The sequence below is a fragment of the Manis javanica genome, chromosome 3 (genome assembly GCF_040802235.1).
Source record: "Manis javanica isolate MJ-LG chromosome 3, MJ_LKY, whole genome shotgun sequence".
In the NCBI taxonomy this organism is placed as follows: domain Eukaryota; kingdom Metazoa; phylum Chordata; class Mammalia; order Pholidota; family Manidae; genus Manis; species Manis javanica.
Genome location: NC_133158.1, coordinates 121,496,962 through 121,517,856, shown reverse-complemented (window position 1 = coordinate 121,517,856; position 20,895 = coordinate 121,496,962). Strand labels below are relative to the sequence as shown.

The 20,895-nt window shown below is 35.5% G+C and overlaps 1 protein-coding gene across 2 annotated transcripts in view; it reads right to left on the bottom strand.

Moving 5' to 3' along the window:
• Positions 1-20,895, bottom strand: part of EHHADH (enoyl-CoA hydratase and 3-hydroxyacyl CoA dehydrogenase) — a 41,886-nt gene that overhangs the window by 13,885 nt on the left and 7,106 nt on the right. For both annotated transcript variants that reach the window (XM_073231967.1, XM_073231968.1), the window contains exons 3-5: positions 16,610-16,782; positions 12,911-13,022; positions 4,608-4,712 (exon numbers count right to left, since the gene is read on the bottom strand). In XM_073231967.1, coding sequence (XP_073088068.1) covers positions 4,608-4,712; positions 12,911-13,022; positions 16,610-16,782 — 390 coding nt within the window. The remainder of the gene's footprint in view (positions 1-4,607; positions 4,713-12,910; positions 13,023-16,609; positions 16,783-20,895) is intronic.

Sequence of the window (20,895 nt, the reverse complement as noted above, 5' to 3'; positions counted from 1 at the left end):
GGAACAAGGAGTTCTTACTCAGTTTGGGAACAAGAAGGCTGCTGGCCAAATGGAAGTACAAATGAATAGCATTTTACAGGACGCTCCCCCACCCCCCAGTTTAGCCAAAGCAATCTGGTTTGTAATTCTGAATTGCTCTGCTAAATCCATTGCACTGCAGTAGTCTGAGAGGCTTCATATAGCAAGAGCATTAAGGTGCATGAAGCTAATTAACTTTCATAGTCAACTCTCCAAGATAGATGGTAGATTTGTAGAGAAATTTGCAGCTACTTCCCAAATCACATTTTTAGATACATGTTAACTTCCTATAATCCTCTCCTACCCATAACTGACTGCAATACTGACCATTGGAAATTCTCTTCCTTCTCTCCTTTCCTATTGGATGTGGAAGCTTAAATAAGTGTTCTTAATCCTTTCCTTTTGTTATTTTTGGTAAGTCAGTTTTTCAGAGAGGGAATATAGGAATGAGGGTAGAAATGGGCTGAAGAAATGGAATAATTTTTTAAATGGGAAAAGAAAACTAATAAATTTTACATGTTATTTTAAAAATTGAGATACAATTCACATATCTTAAAAGCCACCATTTTAAAGTTTACAATTCAGTGGTTTTTAGTATATTCAGAAGGTATGCAACCATACGTGTATGTTTTTTAACCATGCCTTTCATAACTGATTTACTAGTATCTTTAAGACTGCAGGTAGTGTTTGCATGTCAGGAGTAAAAAGTCAAAACTAGGAAAAGTTATCACCATCCTCACCATGTTCTTCGTTCATCAGTGGTTCTCAAAGTGTGGTCCCCAGAACACAGCACCAACATCACCCAGGAACTTGTTAGAGATGCAAATTCTTGGGCTGCACCCCAGACATACTGAATCAGAAAGTAATGAATGGGGTCCTACAATCTGTTTTAACAGACCCTCCAAGTAATTATGGTGCACAGTAAAGTTTGAGAACCATCGCTCTAGATCAAGATCTGTCTCATGTAACTATAGATTTGTAAATGCACATACATTTAGTATTAACATATTTCAATAACACAGAAAGTATACATCTATTTTTATAAATGTTTATTATAAAATGTGTCTATTATTAAAAAGTATCTATCATAAAATATAAATTATAAAATAAACAATTGTCTGTCCTTCAAAACAGTCCATCAATTTTGTTCTGCCAAATAACTATATACTAACAGTGATACTTAAAAGCAGACCAAGGAAAAAGAAAACAAAAGGAGGGAACAGGGAAACTAAAAGAAAGGAAAAGCACAAGACCTCAAATGAAAATAAAAGCCAAAACAAATAAGCCTTGCTAAAATATGCATTTTGTGAGATAATAAATGGCAAATGCAGATAAGACTCTTAGAGGTAGTCCTTTGTTGATTTGCCCTATCTCTCTACCCTGTACTTCTAGCATTTATCTATTACAAAGCAGCACCAAGAAATCATAGGATTCCAAACAGTGGAACTCCTTAAAAAAACAAAACAGAACAGTAGAACTCCTAGAGTTTTCCATGGGATTCTAAGCCCAAAACCACAAAAGAGACTCAGTGGAGCTGCCCACGTTGTAACAATGACAAAAAACTGGAGCCTGTGAAGTCTCAGAACAAGGTTCAAAACCAACTAATTTTACTGAACCTTTTCCTTTTATTGCTAGAGTCCAAAAAGCTGATTTGTTGATGTCTGTCTAGCTATGGTTGAGACTACAATCCAGGTCAGACTTCTTATGCTGAGTATACTTCTTTACCAGACTGCACCCCTTCCACACTGGCCAGGCATCCCATTTTCCTCTGGTAAATTTATGACTCAGATATGGGGAAAAGATAAACATTAAAACAAATATCCAGTCTTCATTACCTACAACCCAAATACAACCACTGTTAAAAGTTTGCTTGTTTTTTTCCTTATGTAAACATGCATGTGAACACACACACACACATGTATTTGTGTGATTTCCTATCTGGCTGTTTCCTACTTAATATTACATGTAAGCATTTTTCCAAATTCTGTAACCTTCTTAAAAACGGAAAGTTTTAATGGCTGAATGGGGCTGCTTCACTGAGATCTATCATCTTTAATGTAACTAATCCCCTAAAATGAGATATTTGGGTTGTTTCCAATATTTTACAATTATAAATAAAGTTTTAGTGGGTATCACTATACACAAATCTTTGGTATTTCTGTTATTATTTCTCTGTGATAATTTTCTAAGAATAGAAATGCTAAGTCAAAAGATATGAATAAGCCTCAATGCATGATTGCCCAATGGCTCTCTAACTGAGACATACTACTAGTAGTATAATAAGAGCTTATTTAAACTCAATTTCACCATTTTATTCTTCCATCTTTTCCAGTTTGCTTGGCAAAAATTAGTACCTTTCAGATTACTAATTGTTCTTCATTAATCATCAAGTTTCAAAAGAATTTAAGAATTTAGCATACATTTACTATATGACCCAAAAATACCACTTTTAGGTTATTTACCAAGAGAAATCTAAATATCCATCAACTCACAAATGGATAAACAAATTGTGGTATATCCATACTACAGAACACTATTCAGTAATAAAAAAGAATGAAATAGTAATACATGAAACAACATGAATGAATCTTGAAAAAATTATGCTAAGTGAAAAAAACAGACACAAAAGACTACATACAACCTGTGTGATTCCATCTATACGAAATTCTGGAAAAACAAAACTATAATAACAGAAAGTAGGTCAGTGATTGTCTGCAGCCAACAAGCAAGAGAGGAAATCTATTGGAAAGAGGCATAAAAATACTTCTTAGAACTATGTCTTGAATGTGACAATAGTTATGTAACTGTAAACAAACACAGAAATTCATCACACTGCATTTACAATGGGTGAATTTTCTTGTGTGCAAATCACACCTCAATAAAGCTGGAAAAAATTAAAACAAAAGTAAAGATCAATTGGGACATTTTTGAGGAAAATCAACTTAGTCTTGCATATTTCCTTTTAATTTTTGGCTATAGTGATGCATACTCTGTAGCTATAATTATAGAATGTATGTGAATTTATGTTTTAGACAAAATTTTTATGTACAAATTTTACATATTTTTACAGTCTTCATGATCATAATCTAAAATAGCTGTACATAATTGTTCAAAGCCCAGAACCCTACTGTTAACAGATGAATTACCAAATTTTAAAGTAGATGATTCCTCCTCAATATTAGGATGCCACCAAGTGGACAAACTGTATAATGTTACTGAGCTTGATAGACCATTTTATAAATAAATAATAATGATTTAATGTTCACAAATTTAATTTAAAACTCACCTAAAAGATAAAATAAATTTTAAAAATTAAGACAGACCATTTTATAATGTACTAGAGAATGATCCTCATCTATCACTTTTAATAACTTAACTCTCAAATCTGATAGAGAAATCTCTTAAGGATAAGAACTTCCTGTTGAAACCAAGTTCTTTTTAAACTAAAACCACAGGTGTAAATGATAGACAAGGGTCTCTGTTAAGCCCCAAACCCAAAAATCATTTAGGGACTTCCAAATGCAAATAGCCTTTGTTGTTGGCTAACCAAGTGAGCCCTAACAAAACAATAAGCCCTTCCCTGAGGCACAGTGAAACTGGCTATGAAAACATGTGAAGGTTGTCAGGAAAGCAAAGATGGCAGAAACTCATTCCCATTTGGGCAAAGACTTGCTGATTCTCTTTAAGCGTCATCAGGATTTTCTCCCAACAGCCCCTGGCCTCTCCAGTTCAAGCTTTCACTATTGCAATTGAAACAGTAACTGGCTACAGCCACAAAAAGAAAGATGATTTCTGGGAAGTGTTTGCTCCCTGCTATGTTATGACTTTTGCAAAAGAATGCCTTTGAACGACACCAAGCAACACCAAGCCATTGCCTACCACCATGGGAGATGAACACTGTGGTCTACCTGTAACCCAACGCTTCTCCCAATTATTTTTTGACACTCTTGAACCCTCTCCATCTTGCTCCCAATCTCCACAAGTTGAAAAAAGCAGGTAAAAAGAGGAAAGTACTCCAATGAACTCATAAAAGAATGTCACAAATCCATAAAGCAAGAAACCAGTGAGAAAGATAGAACATAACTCGCTGAGACAGAACTTTGGTTTTATTGTGGTAAATTATAGAGCTTGGTTTCTATTTGCTGAAATGTTTGTTTGCTTGTTTGTTTTTAATTATATTTCTCAATAGAAAAATACATTCACTTAATAAAAAGTCAAGATACAGAAGAGTAAACAATGACAAGTCTCTTTCCAAGTGCTTCGCTGGCTGACCAGCCCCATTTCCAGAGGCAGCCATTAACCATTTCTTGCAAATCTTCACAAAAATATCTTACATATAGACAAACAGTTACATATATACATTCGCCCAAATAGATATTCCCTATGGCAAACTATCCACACAATGATGCTTTTTTTCACTTAATAATACAATATATCATGGCATTCACACCTATCAGGAGAGTTTCTCATTCATCTTAAAGTTGCATCATATTCTTGCATGGAGGTACCAGAAGACGTTCAAGGAGTTCCTCATTAAAGTGGACATTTAGCTTGTTCTCAGTCTCATGCTATTTTTATTATCTGCTTACCTGAAACTCTCTGGGCTAATTTGATTGCTTCTTCAACCAGGTTTGAGTTCACAATTTCATCTAGAATACCCAGCTTGAGTCCTTCATCTGCCAAAACATATCTTCCTAAAACAAAACAAAATAGACCACTCAAAGAAAACTGTGAGACTGAAGCAAAAACATTACTCTTTCTAGTGGGAAAGATTATCTATCCTGGATATTAACATCTGTTATTAAATAAGTTACACACTGAGTGTCATGGTAGAAAGACCATTGCTGAGATCATTTCCGAAAACCTAGACTCCAGCTCCAGTTCTACCTTTTACTGTTTATATGATAATGAAGAACTGTACCAGGACCACAATTTCCTCATTGTTAAATGGGAATAATTATGTTTACCTTAGCAATTATGAGTATTAAATGAGAATGATATGTTTTCTTTATATTCTATGAATCTCTATATAAATGTAAGAGACGACTGGCCTTTTGAAAATGACAGAGGTGGTAATAGCAGAGCAGTACATACTATCTATCTTATGCCAACATACACCAGGGGCTGTCAATGGTTACAAAAAATTAAAATAAAGAAGGCAGCCCTCAAACACAAATATAGATGGGTTGACAGGGGAAAAATTAAGCTGACCTTGTGTGAGTTATAACCAAACTACTTAGGACCAAACGGGAGGACTGCTGCCTTTTGGCTACCCAGCACCTCAACCCCTCCCGTAGTTTGTGGAATCACTGTCCTCTAAGCCCTGGAGCCCTGCTTCCTACTACAGAAGCTAGAAAAGAAGCAGGGGCGATCAAACTCTTGTTCCTTGAGACCTACGGCAACCGGGTGTGGCCCATGAGCCCAGGCTTGGCAAACGGGAGTAACGTTAAGCAGCAGTAACATTTAAATCGCGTTTAACAGGTGGCGACATCTAGTGTACGGCCGTAGTAGTGGCGCCAGGAGTACCTGGGGTCCAGTGTGGGTGCTGGCAGCTTCCAGGGAATTACAGAAGTTTGATGAGCATCACTCCTAAGCTCTTCACCAGGTGAAAATACGTAACTTAGCTGCATATTTTGAAGTAGGAGGTTAAGGGATAGAAGCATCCCTCAGCATAGGGTCAAAGGAAGTAGACAGTAACACATTATTTGCTTTCTTGCCAGGACCATCTTGCCTTCCAAAAAGCAACCATCAAATCAGTCTTGGTGGCAACAATTCCACACTGTTCACTACTCTTACAGTGTTGGTGGATGTCATCTGAGACCTCTCTTCCTGGTTCTTACTAGTGCTTCAGAGAGTTCGGGCAGGTTTTCTTGATCAGATAGCCAGTTCAATGATTTTCTGTAAGTGCAATATTTGGGAGGTTTTCTGAAAGTGCCTTTGAACACAGGCTTCCAGATCTCTTTCCAGGGGTGAGAAGGATAGTGGGGAATGGGTGAGTGGTTTCAGGGGTCGGGTCTCCTGTATATAAAATCACTCAGGTGAGGGGTGAATGAATCAGGCTCGCCAGGTTAAGGGGACCAAATGGACACAACGTAGAAGATGGAAACCTGAGTGCTAAAAGGATCTTTGGGGCAACTGAGGAGGAGACATGAGCTACCCACAGGATGGACTGAAAATTCCTTCAGCTTAAGTCATTTCTTCTGGCCTGGATTTCACAAAGCAGAGACCTCTATTACTGTTCCTACAGAGTCAATGAGATTCCAGGTACTTTTATTCTGTTTCAAGGACCTACAGGCTCTGTATATCCAAACCAATCCTCAAGCTGAGTTTTAAACTTGTTTTTTCCTGTGCCACCCTCAGTGTAGACACCCATTGTCCAATTGGGCTCTCTAAGAGGTCTGCCTCACGCTCCTACATGGAGATGCCATGGCAACTGAAGCTGAGACTTCTCTTCTCCAAGCGAGATAATCTTAATTTTTTCCAATTTTCATCACAGCTTCTTTTCCAACCTTTAGAAAAAGTTTTCTGTGTGGAACCTTTCCCAGATGTCATTTGAAAGTCCCCCTTAAAACTGTATGGACTACTGAAAAAGGTGTATGACTCTAATGTTAGCTTTTTTTAATTCACTGTGACCTTTTCTATGCAAATCAAAATCCATCATATCCTTCTCTGTTTTTACCTCTTTTCTTCATCATGTTAAAAATAGTGATATTTCTATAAGCAGCAGTGCTTTGGAAAAGGCCAATCCTAGTTCACTTCATTTCTTTCTGTCAAAAAGTCAGATTTCTTCCTGATTTCCCCCAAGATAATCTTGTCTTTCAGACTTAATGCTGAAAATAGGGACCAAAAAATTCCTTCAGATTCCCCCACATGCTTTAATTTTTGTAGACCTTAGAATTTACAGACTAATTTCACATTGTTATGATTTCCCCCCATATTTTATGCTTGCTTCATTTTTCTTTTATCTTTTGCAGAATGAACTCTCTGATGTGCTTTGAATTTATGTAGTATGTTGAATTGTAAATATCCTTTTATGAATCCTATATTAGATACTTAAAATAGTTCATTCTTTATAGAGTATTTAGTATACCACTGTAAATTAAAAAATTTCTAATTTCATTTTTTGAAGACAAGAAATTTAATACACTTAGTTTTTCTAACTACCCTTTCATATGCTATAGGATTTGTATAACAAACCCTCTCCCCATTTAAAAGGGAAAAGAAGCCATTTTTTAATACACACAGACTCACTGTTTTCTAATTTGGATCAGGTATGCATAGTTTGTATAATGGTTTCTGTGTCAAAAAACACAGATTTCAAGTAGCAATTCTCAAACATTTTAATTGTAGGACCCCCTTTGCACTCATAAAAATTGTGGAGGACTCCAAAAAGCTTTTGTTTATGAGCATTATTTCTACCAGTATTTGCTGTCTTAGAAACTACAACTAAGAACTTTAAAAATACTTCATTAAACCATTTTAAAATAACAAGAATAAACCTATTATGTCAACATAAATTTTTATGCAAGATGACTGTATTTTCAAACTTCAAAAAATTTAGTGAGAAGTGTGTTGTTTTTATATTTTTGAAAATTTCTTTCATGTCTGGCTTAATAGAAGACAGCTGGATTCTTATATCTGCTTTTGCATTCAATCTGTTCAAGTATCACATAGCATACAATAACCTCTGGAAAATTCCACCATACACTTGTGAGAAAATGAGAGTGGAAGAGGCAATTGTCCTATTATGTCCCATAATTGCCCTATTATGAAAACAGTTCTGATTTCATGGCAGCCCCACCCTGCCCCACCCCCAACACACACACACACTCACACACAACGGTCTTAGGCATGCATACCCAGAAGTCCCTGTACCACACTAAGAACTCCTGATTTAGATGATCATTTTAAAGACTGTATAGAAGCCTAGAATATGAATGTTCCATACATTTAGCATTTATTTGTGGCTGAGGTTATTTGGGTTATTTTGAAATAAACTTTGTTATATATTTTTTTATTCTTTGGAAGCTTCCAGGTTTCTATTTCCTGGAAGTTTAAAATCTACTATAATACATCAGGGCATTGATATCTCATCAGTTTTTCCAGGAAAATAGTGTGCTTGCTAAAATACAATCTGATTCTATTTCACATCTCAAGAGTCTCTTCAATTTTTTCCTTTGGTTACTGTTTCTCACCTTTTTGCTTCTTGCTTTGGAGCTCTTAACATAACAGAGACTTTTATTATATAACTTCCATGTGTGCTGCCTTCATTTATATATACCTATCTTTTTGCTAAATTTTTCTGAATTCTATAAATGTGTCTCTATACTCCATGTTGCTAATTTAACTGTGTTCTATCACATTTTTTTATTAAGGTATCATTGATATACAATCTTATAAAGGTTTCACATGAGCAACATTGTGGTTTCAACATTCACCCATATTATCAAGTCCCCACACACATACCCCATTGCAGTCACTGTTCATCAGCATATAGAGTTATTACTTGTCTTCTCTGTGCTATACTGCCTTCCTCGTGACCCCCCTACATAATGTGTGCTAATCATAATACCCCTCAATCCCCTTCTCCCTCTGTCCTCACCCACCCTCCCCTTCCCCCCCTCCCCTTTGGTAATCCCTAGTCCCTTGGGTTCTGTGAGTCTGCTGCTGTTTTGTTTCTTCAGTTTTGCTTTGTTGTTATGCTCCACAGATGAGGGAAATCATTTGGCACTTGTCTTTCTCTGCCTGGCTTATTTCATTGAGCATAATACCCTGTAGCTCCATCCATATCACATCTTCTTTTTATTGCTTCAAAAAGAAATTATTTTGGTGAATGTTTTGATTTTAAACAGGGTGTTCTTATTTAATAAATAAATATTTTCGTTGCTAATTAAGAATATTGTGTATTTTCCAAAATTTTTGTTTTCTTTAACCTATTTCAACAGACTCATATTTACATTTAATTTTTCTGATGGTGCAGACTATTTTCACAGATCTGGGGTTTACTGTTAAGTTTTTTTGTTTGTCTGGAATGACATTTGGTAATTTTTATTATTGCTGCCTGGGAGCCTTGGGTACTAGAACTCACCCTCCACATCTTGTTCATATATAGAGAAAACCCACCTGGACCTAAATCTGAAAGGCAAGCAGGATAAAGATGCCACTCCCAAACTCTCCCCCGGTTCCTTGGGTGGGAAGAGGCATCTCATCAAAGCCTAGAGCCCGAGAACATTCTTGTCCTGGGAATGATCATAAAGGAACTCATGGGACTGAGGCAAAGCTCTATGAGAACACAACAGAAGCTTTCTATGTTGTTCAGTGAACAAAGAGGACAGCACCTAGAAAGTAAGAGCAGGGCACTGTAGTTCTTGTCAGTTGATTGGACAGAGAGCCTCAGGGAATGGACTGCCATGTGCTCAAGCATATCTTTGTGGTTACTGTTAAGGATTCAGTTGTTTTCAGGTGGCATTTTAAGGGAATTGTGGAGAAGCAGTGGTTGCTGTAATTGCTCCACTTTCTAGAATTACCTCTTTTATAGTTTTCAGAAGATCAGAAAGGTTAGCTATTTACTTATTAATTTAACCTAAATCTATTTACTTATTAATTTCCCATGGGGACTGTACCTACAAAGCTGGTGTTTTTCCCTCATTAACATCAGTAGGGAATCTTTAGCTTTCAATAACAACTTGGGTTTTTTTTTAGCAACCTTTCTTAGAAAAAATAATTTTCCAAACTAAAAATCAAGAGTCTTATTATTATTATTATTAATAGCTACTCTATTAGTTTCCTACACAAATTACAAGAAGCATAACAACTTAAAACAACACACATTTATTATCTCAAGTTTAGGATGTCAGGAGTCTAAAATAGGTCAATAGAACTATGTTCCTTCTGGAGGCTCTAAGAATCTGTTTCTTTATCTTTTCCAGCCTTGAAAAGGTGCCTATATTTCTTGGCTTGTGGCCTCTTTCTCCATCTTTAAAGCCAGGTGTGCAGCTTTTCTTCTCTGGAACCCCCTGCCTCCCTCTTTTAAGGCTCCTTATGATAAAGTAGGCCCATATGGAAAATCCAGAATAATCTCCCATTTTAAGATCCCTAACCATATCTGCAAAGTCCCTTTTGAATGTAAGGTGATATATTGACAGGTTCTGGGGATTAGGATGTGGATATCTCTGGGGGAACATTATTCTGTCTACTACAGTTACCATTTATAAAATGTCTTCTATGTGACAGGTACTATGCCAGAAGCATATCATGTAATTCTGTTACTCTTTAAAACAACTATGTAGTTGTTTCACTGATGACAAAATGAAGGCTGTAAAGAGTTCAAAAGATCTCTCTCCTAAACTCTAAACTGGTCGGTCTGTTTATTGACATCTCTACTTGAATGTCTAATAGGTCTCTCAGACTTGACCTGTCCAAAGCTGAACCCTTGTGATTCCTCCCTACAACCTGCTCTACCAACAGAAATCGTCATTTTGATAAAGGTGCCATCCTTCCAGCTGCTCAGGCCATCAGAATAATTCTTTACTCCCCACTCTCTCTCACATCTCAAATTTGATCTGTCACAAAATCCTCTTGGCTGTACCTTCAAAGTATACCCAGAATTTGACCATGTCTCACCACTTACATTGCTGCTGGTCAGGCCCAAGTTCCCAACATCCCTCCCTTGGATGATCACAGCAGCCTTCTAATCAGTCTTCCTCTTTCTGCTCTTACCTCCAATTAACATAATTTCAACAGCCAGTGATCTTTTAAAAAGCATAAATGAGAGCATGTTACTCCTCTGCTTAAAACACTCCAATGCCTTTCTACCTTGTTCAGAAGAAAAGCTGAAGTTCTTTCTATAATCTTCAAGGCCATACATGCTGTGACTTCATCCCCTCCTACTCTCCCTTACTCATTTCACTCCAGAACATGGACTTTCTTGCTTTTCCTTGAGCCTTCCAAGTGTGCCCCTGACTCAGGGCTGTGCATTTGCTACTTTCTCTGTGTGGAGTATCTTCCTTGAGATGCTCTCTTAATAAGCTTCCTTACCTCCTTCTAGTCTTTACTCAGATGTCATTTTGTAGGAAAGCCTTTTCTAGCTCCCTACCTAAAATATTACCCTCATCCCTAACATTTTATATTCCCCCTTTCTGCTTTATGTTTTTCTTCTTAGTACCTATCTTCATCTAACCTACTCTATATATTTCTTATATATATAATAATAGGCACATGCATGAGTATACAGTTGTGGTAGCTAGTCTCCAAAGTGATCCCCAAGGAGTTTAGCCTCTTGGTATTGAACCACCCTCTCAAGTTGAACAGGGAAGGCCTCTTTAATCAATAGGATAATTCAGAAAAGATGCTGTGTGACTCCAAAACTAGGTCATAAAAGACACTGCACCTTTTGCCTTGCTCTCTCTTGTGCCACTCACTCCAGAAGACGGCTTCCATGTTGGAAAGACAGTCAGACAGCTCTAGGGAGAGGTCCACCTGCAGAGGAAATGAAGCCTCCTGCACAGTGTGCACCAAACTAGCCATCCATGTGAGGGAACCATTCTGGAAGTAGACCTTCCAGCCCCACTCAAGTTTTCAGATTACTACAGCCCCTGTCAATATCTTGACTACAACCTCATGAGAAACCCTGAGCTAGAACTCAACTAAGCTGTTTCCAAATTCCTGGCACACAGAAATTAAAGAAGAAAAAACTATGGAAATCAAACCATGGCTTACAATGAATGTAAGAAGCATCCTGATTTTAGAGATGTGGAAAAACCTGTGCATTTTTGAATTGAAGAAATATGACAATGATGGTTATTGTCACTGTGGTTTTCTCCACATAATCTTCATGAAGGCAGGATTTTTTTTTATTTGGTTCACTGAAAACCCAGTGTTTAGGACAAGGAACAGCACCTAAGAGGTTGAATAGCTGTTGGATGAATGAATAAAAATTAACTTGCACAAGGCATGTTGTTTAAATGTGGTAAAGCTGGGATTCAAACTCAGGTCTTTGATTCTAAAGCTTATGCTCTTTTTCATGTCTATTCTTCAGGATATAGTTTATTATCTTATTTTTACTCAATCCTCTTCTTTTACTAGGAAGACAGGTGCAGGAATAATAACATATAGCTAACACTAATGGAGTTATCACCATGTCTAAGATTGTTCTAAGCACATTGTATATATTAATTTATCTAATCTTCACCGCACAACCAGATGGTAGGTACTATTGTTATCCACATTTATGAGGAAACTAAGGCACATAAAGGTAAAGTGATTGACCCAAGGTCTCATAACTAGTTATAGCTGTCTAGAGTAAAAGTTGTATGTTCTTTCCTCCAACCTTACCTCAATTTTCTGAAAGAAAAACCTGAAATATTTCTTTTTATGCCTTATGGTATTTGGCAAATCTAGGGACTCTAAATATTTTCTAGTTTTGCATTATTTGGTTCCTATTGAAAGAGAACAACTTCTATTTGCAGTTAATATCTTGGGAAATTAAAAATGCGGTCAGTTCCATACTAATACTTAAAAATTTTCCTTGCAAATTCTGGTTTTAATTCTTACTTATTTCAAATTTCTAAATTGGATCTGAATATAATACACCCTATGTGAACACCAGTTTCTATGCATAGACGCTTGAACTATAATAAAGCCTAAATGTGATTAGCATTTTATAAACACTTTCATTTAGAAGGCACTTACATTTGATCTTCATGGTAACATTTAACAACCTTTCAGGGAAGATATTCTTTCCATTTTACAGAAGAGAAAATTGACATTAAAAAAAAATTAAAGTATCCTCTTAAGATTAGATGGGTAGGGGAAGAGTCAAGCCAAGATTTTTCTAAATCTTAGTCCAGTTGCTCACATTGATCTAGATACCTGTTGGCATGTTTGTACTGACCTGTGGTAATTAAGTCAAGTGCAGCAGGAACTCCAATGAGTCTGGGAAGAAGCTGGGTACCTCTTGCACCAGGAATGATTCCTAGCAAAACTTCTGGGAAGGCAACTTGAGCCTATCAAAGTTTGAAGGCATGAAAGTTATTAGAATGAGATAATATATAGAGTCAAGGCAAGCATTCCCCAGGATTTTCCACACTTTCAAAAACATTGTTTCATGGAATTCAGCAAGAGTTTCTACAGGGCAAATTAGTATACACTCTCTCTTTTAATTAAAGCATAAGCAGAGATGTGCTGTCATAAGTCTTCATGTTGCAACACATCTCTAGCTTCTTACACACTTTTTTTTTCTCACTCTATTATGACCTGTCTCAGCCAACAAAAATAACCGTTTTCAGGAACAGCTTTATGGAGTCCTGAAAGAGCCAGGCAGCCAAGAAATTAGAAAGACAACCCACAGAATGGGAAAGAATATTTGCTAATCATACAACTGGAACATACAAAGAACTTTTACATCTCAATAATAAAAAGACAAATAATCCAATTAAAAATGGGGAAAGAATCTGAACAGACATTTCTCCAAAGAAGAGATACACAATGGCCAGTACACACATGAAGAGATACTTGATATCATTAGCCACCAGAAAAATGCAAATTAAAGCCACAACAGGTTACTACTTCACACCTACTAGGATGGCTATAATAAAAAGATAAACAGTAACTAGTGTTAGAGAGGATGTGGAGCATACAAAATCCTTATACACTGCTGGTGGGAATGTAAAATGGTGCAGCCACTTTAGAAAACAATTTGGCAGTTCCCTACAGGTTAAATACAGAGTTAACATATGTTCCAGCAATTCTGAGTACATATTGACAAATGACAAAAAAATACCCACAAAAAATCTGGTACACAAATTTTCATAATGTCGTAATTCATAAAAGCCAAAAAATAGAAACAACCCAAATGTTCATCACCTGAAGACCAGATAAAGAAAACATGGTTCATCTAAATAAGGGAATATTATTTGGCCATGGAAAGGAACAAAGTACTAATACATGTTACAACATAGGTGAACCTCAAAACATCAGGCTAAGCGATAGGACGTAGTCATAAAAGACAACATATTGTATGATTACATTTACATGAAATGCCTAGAATAGGCAAATCCATAGGGACAGAAAGTAGATCGAAGATTGTTTAGGACTCGGGGAGAAGGGAGATGGCCCATTACTGCTAAAGGGTATAAAGTTTCTTTTTGGGGTAATGAAGTGTTCCAAAATCAACTGTGGTAATGGTTGCACAACTTTGTGAATACACTAATATACCATTCAATTCTACACTTTAAATGAACAAATTATAGAGTATTTGAATTATATCTCAATAAAGTTATTATTTTTTAAAAAAAGGCAGCAACCTCAGTCCAGAAAAGAGGGAGCTTGAGTCCTTTCTCTCCTCTTCTGGCAATTTAAAAATGGGCAAAGCTCTTGTTAGTCATTTTACAGGTTCAAGGATGGGAGGAGGAGGTCACTTAAATGCAGACTGCCATTTACCCACACTGTGATACCAACAGTTCCAAAATACCTAGAATATTTGAGCCTCTCTCACACAAGGTTTCCTAACAATTAATTTCCTAACATTAATAGATGGTCACTATTTTTTCCATCACTGTTTGTCTCCATCCCCTAATTTATTATTGCCTGTACATTAGATATGCACTCAGTGTGCACAGGGTTATGGGAAGAGGACACAAATAAAGGAGCTCTTAGGATATGTGTCTTTATTTATAAGCCTTTAGAAAAATAAAAACAGTATATGGAAATGGTTAAATAAACAATGGTATACATGTAAGACAGAAAATTATGCAACCACTTAAAATGATATTTTTTAAAAGAATATTTGTAATAAAATTAACAGTGAATTTCTCATCAAAAACCACGGAGGCTAGAAGGCAGTGAGTGGGATGAAATATTCAAAATACTGAGAGGAAAAAAAATCTGTCAAACAGGAATTCTACATCCAGCAAAACTAGTCTTTGGAAATGAAGGCAAATTAAGACATTCTCAGATATACAAAGATTGAATATGCTGCTAGCAAATCTGCCCTATAAGAAATTCTTAATGCTGAAATGAAAAAACTCAACTTCAGCAACGGTGAAGCTAGGAAGGTCCCAGCTGGGCCAAGGATTTGACACTCTCCCAAGCTCCTTAACAAATGATTTGATCCCTTTCCCCCCAAAAAAGAAAGAAAGAAACTCAAATCCACATGAAGGAACCCTATTCTTTAACAGTGGTAAAGGTAACTATATAGGTAAATATAAAAGATGATATTAATGTAATTTTCTTTATAATTCTTTTCCAGATAGAATAAAAAGACTGCTACATTAAGCAACTAACTATAAAGCTATGCTGAAGGGCACACAGTGTGTAATGATATAATTTCTGTCAGTAACAGCATAAAGGGGGTGGGTAATAGAACTGTATGGGAACAAATTGTTCTATACTATTGAAATTAAATTGGCATTCATCTGAAATCAATTGTATATATTAAGATGTTAATCATAATCCCCAGGGCAACCACCACTAAGAAAATAACTAAAAAATACATAGTAAAAGAAACAAGAGAATTAAAATGGTACTAGAAAATATCTATTTAACACAAATGAAAGAATTAATGGAGGAATTGAGAAACAAAAGACATAGAAAACAAATAGCAAAATGGCAAAGTCCTTCCTTATCAGTAATTACTTTAAATATAAGTTGATTAAACTTTCTAAAGGCAGAGTTGGCAGAATGCATAAAGAATATTTAATAACAAGTTTAAAAAATTAGCATTAAAAAAATAAGAATACCAACAAAGACAATAAAATTCAAAATGTAGTTTTAAATAGTTCTTAAAAAAATGCAAAGAATCAAAAGACTATAATAAAAGTTATATAGAAAAAAAACAGAAGAAAATAAAGTAGAACATTAATAGTGGTTATTTCTGAACTACAAGTTTATGGTGATTTTAGTTTATACCTTTATAACTTCTTTTATTTTCTAGTCTATTAAAATCACAAATAATATCTTTATTATTATGATATCTTTATTATTAGAAAAACATATTACTTACAAAAATGTTATCATTATAAGACTGGTATCACAGACCTTGTTCTATATGTCCAATAGCCCAAATTAAATCTATTTTCAGAAATAAATGGATTTACTCATTTTGTGCTGTTTTGTAATAGGAACTTGTCTTTTTAGGTACTGATAAGATTTCACAAAACTGAAATCTTGAAGATAAGAAATGAAAATATAAGTAAGTATGGATATTCAGGGGAGCTAGTCAAAATATTTAATACATCATAGTGCATGAGCTTGGCTCAGTGGAACCTGATATGGGCCATAGTACTGGAGCAGAGTCCTAGGGCCCTCTATGGACCCAGGAGTTCCCCTTTGGCTAGTGGATCATGGGAATGCTCAAGTGCTAGGGTCAAGAGAAGCAAAGGAACAGTCAGGGGACTCAGTGCAACAGCTACTTACCAGCCAGAATGGACACATTTCACCATTTCAGTAACAACTGCCACAGTATTGGTACACAGCAGCTGAATGCTAGAAATACCTAAGAACTGCCAACTAATCTCAATTTCATGGCTACATTTAAGGTCTGCCTGAAGAAAAGCCCCCAGTACCAAACCCCACATAGACTGTCAGCTGTCACCTCTGCATGGGCAATCCTATAGTGACAGCCCAGGGCCAACTCCAGTCCCCCTCCTAGAGCCACGCCTTCAATAGCTGCCACCACAGGCTTCTCATTTCTCTGTATTTCATCTACTAAATGTCCCAATGTGAAGCTGTAGGTTCTAGGAGCACTGAAGGTACGGATATCAGCCCCTAAGGACAAAGACAAGGAAAAAAGAGTTGAGAAAGACTTGGGCTTTGTTACATAATAATTAATTACCAGATAACCCTTAAGGAATCTCAGACTTTGGGCCCATGAAACACTTCATCCTTTGACTGGAGACACAGTAAAGGAAAAACAACCTAGAAAATGCATAATGATATGAGATTAAAATCCTAAATCTTTATCAGGGAATCCTGTAATCTTCTAAAATCTGTCCTTCCATATGATAGGTAGCAATTCTACCTTTAAAAAAATTAAAAAGCAGAGGGAAGGGGAATAGATTCTGAGACTGAATCAGCTCCTCCCATTGACTGCATGGTACTGCTCACCAACCCTACCCACAACAATTGAGACCCATACCTTTGTTAAGGGCATGAGTTGTTATAAGACCTCAGGGTAAAATGCATACATATTTGTGATTATTTACAGATTTAAAGAGAAAAATAACTATATTTTTGTCTATGTCTTGCTTTCTGTAAATTGGGATAATAATACTAACCTTATGCTACAAATAGATTAAAGATTACAGATTAATAATTTACTCAAGGTCACAAAGCCAGTTGGATACATGTGTTGGGAAAAACTAAGAATTCACCAAAATATTACATTATTATCTCTATGTGGTAACATTTGTGTTAATCTTTGTGTTCTTCATAATTTTGGGTATTTTTCAAATTTTCCATAATACATGTGTTACTTTGATAATTAGGGAAATAAATGTTACTTTTATTGATCATAAAGATCAGTTACAATAACATAATTCTGAGCTCATTGATGAACATATAACTCACAAATATGTATGCATTTTACCTTGTGGTCTTCTATGATATTATAATGACTCATGCCCTTAACAAAGGTATGGATCTCAATTGCTGTGCATAGGGTTGGTGAGCAGTACCATGCAATCAACGGGAGGAGCTGATTCAGTCTCAGAATCTATTCCCCTTCTCTCTGCTTTTTAATTTTTCTAAAGGTACAGTTGCTGCCTATCATATGGAAGGACAGATTTTTGAAGACCCTGAGTAAGTTATCAAACCTTTCTGTCTCCATCTTATATGAACGATGGGAAAATTAAATGAGTTTATTATAATATATATATATATTACCAATATTGAGAGCATTTGGTAAGATTACTTTTTTTATTTTCCTTTTTCCACATAACATTATACATGGAGAGCTTTTCCCCCACAGCATTATCTATTCTTTGAAAACATTAAGTGGTACTATGATTTTTATTTAGATTCTTTTTGTCATAGATAAACAAGATGTATTTCTGGATCTCAGGACTGTCATTCCTGTAACTCTAGATTAAAATGATTTTTCATGCAATAACAACGAACATTTATTGGATACTTTATATCAAATACTGTGCAAAGTAGTTTCATATATTGTCTCATTTAATTTTCTTAACACCTGTTGTTAATAGTATAACCATCCCCATTTTACGAGTAAGGAAGTTAAGGCTTTGAGATATTAAGTGACTAGTTTGGACATGGACCAGTTACTGGTAGAATAAGGATTTGAACTCTAGCAGTTTGACTCCAAAGCCCACATTCTTAAATGTTATACTACATTCTTCTATTTGCAGCATAAAGTTAGTATTATTATCCCAGTTTACAGACAGCAAGGCATAGACAAAAACATAGTTATTTCAATCTTTAACTATTTATTTTTGACATATAGAGATGCAATTAATTTTTGGATATTGACTTTATATCCAGAAAAATTACTAAATTCTTATTAATTCTAATAATTTTCTGATAGCTCATTTTGATTTTTCTATAAACACTATCATATCTTCTGGATAATTGTTTTGTTTCTTCCTTTCCAATCTCCATACCTTTTATTTCTTTTCCTAGCATTACTGGTCTGGTCAGGGCCTAGAATACCATGTCAAATAGAAATGGTAATAAAAGCCAGCCTTGTCGTACTCCTTTTCTCATTAAGAAAGCTTTCAATTTACCATTATGTTTGATGTTTGCTTAGCTTTTTAAAAGTAACTATCTTTTGCCTAAGACATTTCCTTTCTCTACCTAGTTTAGTAAGAGTTTTTTCTTTAATGCATGTAAAGTATCATCATGTTTTTTCTATCTTGAAATAATTACATAATTTTTCTCTTTTAATCCTTTAATTCTGTCTTAATAGGATGAATTACATTGCTCTTCTAATGTTTAATCAATCTGTATTTCTGGGATAAAGTGATGTACTTTACTTTTTAGTATATTGTTAGATTCAATTTTATAATATACTGCATAAGATTATTATGCCGGTTTATGGATGAAAGTGGCTGATAATTTTGCTTTTTCATACTGTCCTTGACCAGGTGTTAGTATCAAAGTGATGCTAGGAGTTGGAAAGTGTACTGGGTTGAGTGGTGTCCACCCAGAACCTATAAATGTGATGTTATTTGGAAATAGAGTCTCTCCAGATGTGATCAGGTAAAGGTGAGGTCATACTGGATTAGAGTGTGTCTATATAGGATCAGGGAAATTTGGACCTCAGAGGGAAGGCCATGGGAAGACAGAGGCAGAGACAGGAGCAATGCAGCAACAAGCCAGAAACACCAAGCATTGCCAGCAACCACACAAGGGAGAAGAGGCAAGGAAGGATTCTTCCCTAGAGCCTTTGTGGGGAAATGGCTTTGCAAATCCTGATTTTGAACTTTTACCCTCTAGAACTGGGAAAGAATAGATTTCTGTTGCTTTAATTCTCCCAGTATGTGGTCATTTGTTACGGCAGCCCCAAGAAACTAATATAGGAAGAGTTCCCTCTTTTTTATTCTCTAAAACATTTATATAAAATCAGAAGAATATTTTCCTTGATTTTTCAGTTAAAGCTTGCCAATGAAGTCATCTGGGGCCAGAATTTACTGTGTGATTTTTGAATTCTGATTCAATTTCTTTAATGGTTTTCTATTTCTTCTGAGTCAGTTTTGGTTAGCCCTATTTTTCTACTTGTTCATGATATCTTCATTATCTTTTTTTTAATGGCTACATCTGCAGTGATAGCCCTTTTGCCATTCTTTATATACATTGTGCCATCTCTTTTTTTCTTGATCAGTTTTTCTAGAGGTTTGTCAATTCATTAATCATTCAAGGAACTAACTTTATTTGGGGTCTGTTTTACTGTTTGTTTTGTTAATTCCTTGATACAGATACTTAACTTGTTATGTTTTGGTCATTTTTCTTTTCTGGTATAAATCTAGCTTATAAATTTCCTGTTAAATTTTGCATAAGCTGTGTTCTTCAATTTATATGTGTCCTGTTTTCACTATCATTCAGTTCAAAATATTTTCTAAATTCTATTATGATTTCTGCTTTGACTCAGAGGTCACTAAGAAATGAATTCAATTTCTAAACACATGGGAATTTCTGGTTATATTTTTGTTATTGATTTCTATTTTAACCTCACTGTTGTCAGAGAACATATTCTAACTGAAATTTAGTAAGATAATATTTCATGGCCCAGTATGTAGCCAATTGCTGTAAATGTTGCAGATCTGAGAAGAACGTGTATATTTTCCAATTGCTGGGTGCATTGTTCTATAAAGATCCATTAAGTCAAGTATGATAATCCCTAATGCTTTTCCAGAAAAATAACTTTTTCTGCCCCTGTACACTTACTACATTGTCTCTTTCTACCTCCTTTCTTACAAAGAAATATCAAATTCTACATAATTCTGATCCCTCTCTCCATGCCTAACAGTCATTAATTTGGACTCCTAACCTTAAGTTTCCAAACAGTGAATAAGTCATTTAATAGCTGGTTAATGTTTGGCACATTATTTTAATTTCTCTCAGGCTTAGTCTTCTCACCTGTAAGTGAAGATTGTAGGATTTACAGAGGATTGTAGGATTTACTGAGTGTCTCTCAGACTGTTCAAGTACAGTTGGACAATATCCATCATATCATAGACGAATTTTCACAAATGCCTAGGGTGCCTACCTCGTTTTCTTGGCTTCACTGGAGATGGTTGGTAATTATAGATCTGCTTTGGTTATGTAACTGTATTCCTATTATGTTAATGTGTGTGCGCAATTTAATTAGTAGTTTAAAACCTATACATGCTTAAGTTACTCTACAAGAAGATATGTCAAAGAAAT